Source organism: Poecilia latipinna, unplaced genomic scaffold (genome assembly GCF_001443285.1).
Source record: "Poecilia latipinna isolate Pla-1442-1.1 unplaced genomic scaffold, P_latipinna-1.0 Scaffold3648, whole genome shotgun sequence".
NCBI lineage: Eukaryota > Metazoa > Chordata > Actinopteri > Cyprinodontiformes > Poeciliidae > Poecilia > Poecilia latipinna.
The window spans coordinates 32,376-39,120 of record NW_015116264.1 but is presented as its reverse complement, the minus strand read 5'-3'; the positions used below and the strand labels follow the sequence as shown (position 1 = coordinate 39,120).

General features: G+C 38.5%; 1 protein-coding gene across 1 annotated transcript in view; it reads right to left on the bottom strand.

The window, feature by feature from the left end:
- Window positions 1–6,745, bottom strand: part of LOC106941410 (NXPE family member 3-like) — a 38,328-nt gene that overhangs the window by 8,455 nt on the left and 23,128 nt on the right. Inside the window, exons 4-6 of the mRNA XM_015024433.1 lie at window positions 4,693–5,145; window positions 3,919–4,214; window positions 2,245–2,315 (exon numbers count right to left, since the gene is read on the bottom strand). Of these exons, the coding sequence (XP_014879919.1) occupies window positions 2,245–2,315; window positions 3,919–4,214; window positions 4,693–5,145 (820 nt within the window). The remainder of the gene's footprint in view (window positions 1–2,244; window positions 2,316–3,918; window positions 4,215–4,692; window positions 5,146–6,745) is intronic.

The following is a 6,745-nucleotide window of genomic DNA, read 5'->3' as shown; positions in this document are numbered from 1 at the left end:
TCTATTGATTTATAGATTAATAGTTTTACTGGACAGAAATTACAAAAAACAAATCTGGTTCTTAATCGAATCCTAATGAGTCAAATTGAAAGTGTCATGGAGTCATCAGCTTCATGACATTAACACTGACATGAAAAATAATATTGAAGAAATAAATATATTAAATCTTATTAAAAACATAAATAAGTGATAAGTTCTTTACTGTTATGGTCTGTAAGATATATTTATTCTCAGTACTACATATGGTCTCAACAAATCCATGGCACTTCAACAATATTTTACCTTTTATCTGGAAATAGTGTCTGTTTATTCTTGCCATACAGTCCTCTGCATTAAGTATTGATCGAAAGGTTTTGCCATACCAGTTTATTCCTCTGTATTTACTTTAGTTTCTTAGTTTATTCTTGCATTTTGTTCTTCATTCATTTCCATTTGGTTTTCTTGGATTAGTATTCTCCTGTCTTGGTTTATTGTTATGTCTTCTTTAGTTTCTTTCCTGTTGCTAGTTTTATTTTATCGTTTGTATTGACGCTCACCACCAGTAATCTTCACTCATCATGCCATTCACCTGCCCTGATATTGATTTTTCACTGTTCACCGCCAGATTCTCTGATCCTGATTCACATCTAGTTTGTTCGTTGCCCGGTTCTGTGTCCCGGTTCACCTGTTTCATAGTTTTGCGAAAGGTGTGTGTTTTTTTTGTTTTTTTTTAACCAACTGCAGTGCGGAGCTGTCGGGGAGCATATCAATGAAGAAAAGCAGACTGACGTAAACCTTTTAAAACGACAGAAAAATCCCAGTCTAAACTGGCATTGTTGTGCATTTAAGGTGTAAAGTTTACGTTGGAGCAAACGCCCCCAAAGGAATCCCAGCGCGCCACTTTTGTAAAAATTTCTGCCAGCGCCCCCTGCCGTCCACCCCTGCTCTAGGTTCTGTTATTCTTACTAAGACATTCTTATATGTCTTAATCTATGTTTATCTTCTTTCATGATTATAGATATAGATTATTTTCTTTAATCCTTCTAGTCATTCCTTATTTCAGCCTCCCTGTAGTGTTTCTAGTAATACTTATGTCTTAGTTATTTCATCACCCTAGGTTCTGTTATTCTTACATGTCTGAGTCTATGTTTACCTTTCTTTAGTGGTTCCAGTTAAGTTACTAAGTCCTTCTAGCTTGCCTCATAGTGTTCCTAGCTTTTTCTATCTGGTTTCCATGGGTACGGATTCATCTCCATCCATGCCCATCTTCCTTTAGTAATCCTAGTTAGGTTATTCCTTAAGTCCTTCTAGTTCCTGTTTCTAGTTTTCTTATTTTTTCACCTTAGGTTTAGTTTGTCTTTTTGTCTGATTTATGTCCATCTTTCCTTAGTGATTCTTGTTAGGTTATTTCTTTGTTTAGTCCTTCTAGTTACTCTAGCTCTACATTCCTTAGTTGTTATAGTTAGATCAGCCTTGTTTCTGTTTGGGGTTGTTCATGTTTTCCCTCAAGTCTTTTTCTCTTCTAGTTTATCAGGTTTCCTTAGTATTGTTCCCTCCCTGTTTTTTTTTCCCACTATTTCTCCTTAGCCTTCCTTCTCCCCACCCCTCAGCTTGCTCCTGTGCCAACCACTCACACCTGCTATCAGTTATCTCATCTAGCTCGGCCCATTGCTCCATTTGCTACCTCCCAGTATTTAAGCTCCTCTATTTCAGTCACTACTTGCCAGTCTGTCTCACCACTTTGCTCGTCACTCTTCTTGTCACTACCTTTGTTCCCTTGTGTCTCCAGTTTGCCTTGTCTTAGATTTCCTTGTACCCCTGGATTTTATGTTGTTAGTTGATTTTCGTCATTAAAATATTCACAATATACTACATCTACTGCCTGCTGCGATTGCATCCACTCCTACACACATCGTGGCAGAATTTTTTATTTGTGGGGTGCAAGATGTAATATGTTCCGTCACTCAGGAGTCCGGTTCTTAATTTTTGGGTTTATATCCTCTATAAGTGTCTCTCTTTCTTCTATTAGTCCAGCAAATTTACTACAGACTCAGTTTTGATTTTTGGGAGGTTTTTTATTTATTATTTTATCTTTTTAATGTTTTCATAAGCACTTTGAACTGCCTTGTTGCTGAAATGTGCTATACAAACAGAATGAAATTAGTCATCAAACCTTCACAAATAGAAACAAAAGACAAAAGGATGTTTTGATAATGACAGCTGATCGATCTTGTATGATGGAAGTAACCAGACTTTGACTTTTACCTTTAAGTTTGGGTAAAATGTTGATGCTGGAAGGTCCTGATGATGGAATGGAGACTTTCATGTTGACACCACTGCAGCAAAGATGAGCCAATGATAGAATGTCATGAGATATGGAGTTTTTTACACATTCTGTGTTGTAATCCTGCTTTTTCTTTTGTCCCTTTGCTGATACAACTATTTGCATGTTTCTTATTCCAGCTGGGTCTCTCATTTCAGATTATATTCAGCAACAGAATTCAGGTGAAGAGGAATTTACAAAACCTCAGAGTGACGGTAAAGAAACCAACATGCCTCTCTTTTGATGTATTCTGTTGGTGCTAAATACAATCTATATTCATCACCATGTCTCGCTACGGATGTGCAGAGAGATAGTGCCTGCTTTCTTTTTCTGTTTTTGGCACTAAATGGTCCAAATTTTTCAACATCAGTTGATGTCTGAGGTCTTTCAGAGCCAAAGTCGTTCTCTTTTTAACAAGGAATGTTTTTGTAATGTTTCTGGCCCGTCTGCCTGCCATGTTCTCCTCCTTTGCACTCTCCTCTCATCAAGCTTATCTGGTTCACCTGCATGCTGCTGCGCTGGAGCGCAATCAGGCTCATGTCTCCCACCTGGCCACCAGCAGTTATATTCAGCACTCAGGAGGGCCGACGGCGCCAGATTTTTGAAAGCCACCGTGTGAGTAAATATCCAGCATTTCTTCCTGACCTGACCACGATCTGAACACTTTTCCGCCCCTCGTATTTCCCTGCCTTGCCTAGCCCTTATTGGATTCTCCTCTGGCCTCTGTTTCCTGGACGTGACCCTGTTTCTGCCTTCCGACTACTGCCTCTTGCCTCGCCCTTGGATTTAGTCTGCCTGTGATCGTTTGTAAGTTTGGAACCTTTTTCTGTGCCCTGACCATCGTTCTCTGCCCGACCCTCTGAAAGGAACTCTATTGGTTGCCTGTCCTTTACCCCATCCCTAATTAAAGTACTTAACTTTTATTCTGTGTCTGACTGAAATTTCGGGTCCTCAAGTTCTGATCATTACAGTTTTGCAGCATTCTACTACTACATAGTACAGAAGTTGTACAAGATTAAACTGAAAACTTAAACTTAACCGATGAGACATTCTCCTTTAGGATTTTGTGAAAAGAGAGCTATTCATGGTGTTGGTTAAATTCAGAAAGTCATCCAGGTCCAGGCGATCCCACTAACAGAACTACGTTTGGCTGGGGTCATTTTATACAAGATAAAATGCATATAAAAAAAGATGTGCACCAAAAAGTTCCACTTTGTCTTGTCAGACTTCTGTTAAACAGATCTGAGCCCAAACTTTGAGTAGGCCACACTAAAGTTGTGTTTATATAAATTTATTTTTGAGCCACTTAGGGATGGGGTTGCCTTTCATTACTGCATTACCCACAGGGCCGGCCCTGATTACCCACATCGGCTTGGGTATTAAGCATTCCCAATAATAATCCACTACTCTGACAAGAAGGGTGGCGCGCAAACAAACTTTAAGTTATAAACTCCGGCCCCAGTGAGCTGAAACCATTGCGCAATACCTCTCTATAACTCAACCTGCAACACAAATTTTGTAGGAATTAATTATGATGAAGGGAAATGGAATATGTTGAGGAGGTTTCTGCAGAGCAGGGCCAGAACGGTTGATTACAATCATAATGTTGCACTCACCTTTGAAAGAGCTGATTTTTGTTGAATTTTGGTTTGAAAATGACTCCTCCTTTGACGTGGGTGATCCTTTTGTCGTAGGTCAGTTTCTTTGGCTTGTAGCAGAACCAGGGCTCACCCGTGTGGAGGTCGGTGTAGTTGCACAGCTTCTCTTTGGGACCCTTGAGGCAAACGTTGCATCTAACCGTCTCTGAGATGGAGCCTGAGCGAAAGACACTTAGAAAATATGCTCTGTCTGGATACTCTTGGGTCACTTTGGCCAAGACTGTGATTCCCTCACTGGGGTGAACCAAGGAGACCTTTTAGGAACAAAGACAGAACAAAAAACAGAAACATTAAACCAAACATTATTATAAATCACATTATTGTATGTTCAGTGATTTGCCTCCTTATGGATTCTCCTGTTTCTCATGATAATCTGAACATTATCAGTTAATCTCATAATTTCTTTTTAGAAGTGGGATGTTTCACTACAGATACAAATTCCCTATTGAAGGTCCGTTATTCATTTACCAGAGTTGCAAAAACCATAAACAGAAACTATATTTAAGGGAGAACATACTTTTTCACAGCAAAGTCATAATTAGACACTAAAAACAAAACATGTACTTGATGTTTATGATTGGAAAGCCTGCTTCAAACTTTTACATTTAAATTCTATTTCTTTATTCAAAGCTTTTTACTGTTTCCTAATGAAAAGTAAAACCAAGGTGAAAAAGGAGGTCTTAGCTGAAACACTTTACTGCAACACTTGTCGTTAAAACTTCTGAGTCTTACCTCAACTTTTGCGTCTCCTTCCCAGAGTAAAGAGAACACAGCGGTGTAGGAACCGTTGCGATGATCAAACACTTTCCCCGCCACGCCTGCAAACACAGCACGGTTCTGCAGCCGAGCGTACAGCAAGTCTCCCCCAGACTTCCTGGGGCGACCACGGAAGTCAGAGACTTTTATCAGAACCTCCAGCTGATCCCCGACGTGCCAACTTCCCCCTCCTCTCCGTGGGAGAATGGTGAAGGTGCTGTGAGCGGGATCACTGGTGTCATTCAGGGAAAAGCCAGGCGGTACAGACGGCGTTTCAGGCCAGGCGATGGACTCCTTCAACAAGTTGACCTCTGTGGCGTTTTCAGGTGACGCAGAGTGGAAGGAGCAGACGCTGGCTGGCTCAGTGGGACGTAACGGAGTGATGGTGGTGGGTACCGGCGCCATTTTGGTAGGTATTATGTTAGTTATCTGAGGCAAAGAGGCAAATTAAATCTTAAACTAAAAGAAAGTTTAGAGCTTGTATGCATGAAGTGCCCTACAATCACAGTTTCACTTCAAAAATACTGATTACTTTTGAGATCTCCATGTGATCATGAAACATGCGTCACTTTTTATGTGACATCTCCTGTCCTGTTGTGAAGACAACTCTGTTCAGTTCCTCTAAATGCTTTTAACAAAGATGTTCCAATCCTCTCTGTCTTAAAGTCAAGAATGAAGTACCTTTGTTTCTTTGTTTTGTTTTTTTCTACATTTTAGAATTTCTACTTCATTTCTGAATAAATTTTGAAAAATATCCTGATCAGTTTTCAGACTAATTTTTAAATATAGCCCCTCCTGATTCTTTGTAACCTCACTGAAAGCTCAAAGGATGCTAAAGTGAAAAGGCTCAGAAATTCCAACTAGGACAACTAAACTTTAACCGTGTCTAAGAAAATGCAGTTAAGCTACATAATTTGATTCAGTAACTGTTTGGATTCAAAACACAAAGAAGAACTAAACATAAAATAAATGCTATAAATAAATAAATAAATAAATAAATAAATAAATAAATAAATAAATAAATAAAATGTTGAGTAAATGTATTTGTAAATTAGTATTTTACATTAATAGAAATCCGAAAAGGTATGATACCAGAAAGGTTAGGACTCGTCTTGGTTAAAGAGTAGTTTGAATAATAGATAAAGTTTTATTAGACAATTACTTCTGGAACCAAGCTAATTTTTATTTTCCCGTTTCACCCCGCTGGCTTTTGTCCCTGGGTTCCTGTGTTTTGTTTTGTTCTGCTCTGGCTCCCTGTGTGCTGTTGATTTCTGAATGTTTTTTTTTTCAATTAAATATTTATTTAGTTTACTCTACACAACCAACAAAATGACAGTTGCATTGTCACAGTTTACATTGTTGACAAATTGTAGGTGGAACAGATTTAAATAACTTCTTGCAGAAAATAAACAAAATAAAGGAAAAAATTAAGCAGAAGTTTAAAGTTGACTTTAAGCTTCGATTTAAAGCAAACACCAAACTTTTCGAATCAGGAATAAGGCTATGAAAAAAAAATGTAAATGATAAATTTAGCTTTACCTGGTTTTGGAAAGTGCATATCATATTATTTGGTCACTGTTTGATCATTATTCCTGTTCAGTCTATCTTATGGGCGTTTCCTTTTGAACTTAAGATAAAACAGACATGTTGATTAAAGAAAGCAAAATGGACGGAGTGTGTACACACCTTTCTGAAAATGCAGAGTTTCTGTGAAATCAAAAGACAATGCATAAGTTCAAATACATCCTACAAAGTTTATTTGCACAAAACAATGTACACACCGTTAATCTAGTACTCAGTGTTAGAAGTGGAGGTGTGTCAGAACAAGAAAAGAAATAGTCAGTCTTGACAGACCAGTGGAACAGCAAACCAGAATATTTGCTGCCACTGTGACCAAGATGTCGGACCAGTGACACAAACAAGATGGCAGCAAGAGGGTTTGAAAATGAGAGTTAAGATTTTCACCAAATTACCAAAAGAAATTAGTTAGAGACAGTTAGAAAGACAAGGATGAGATGATTCGGACGTG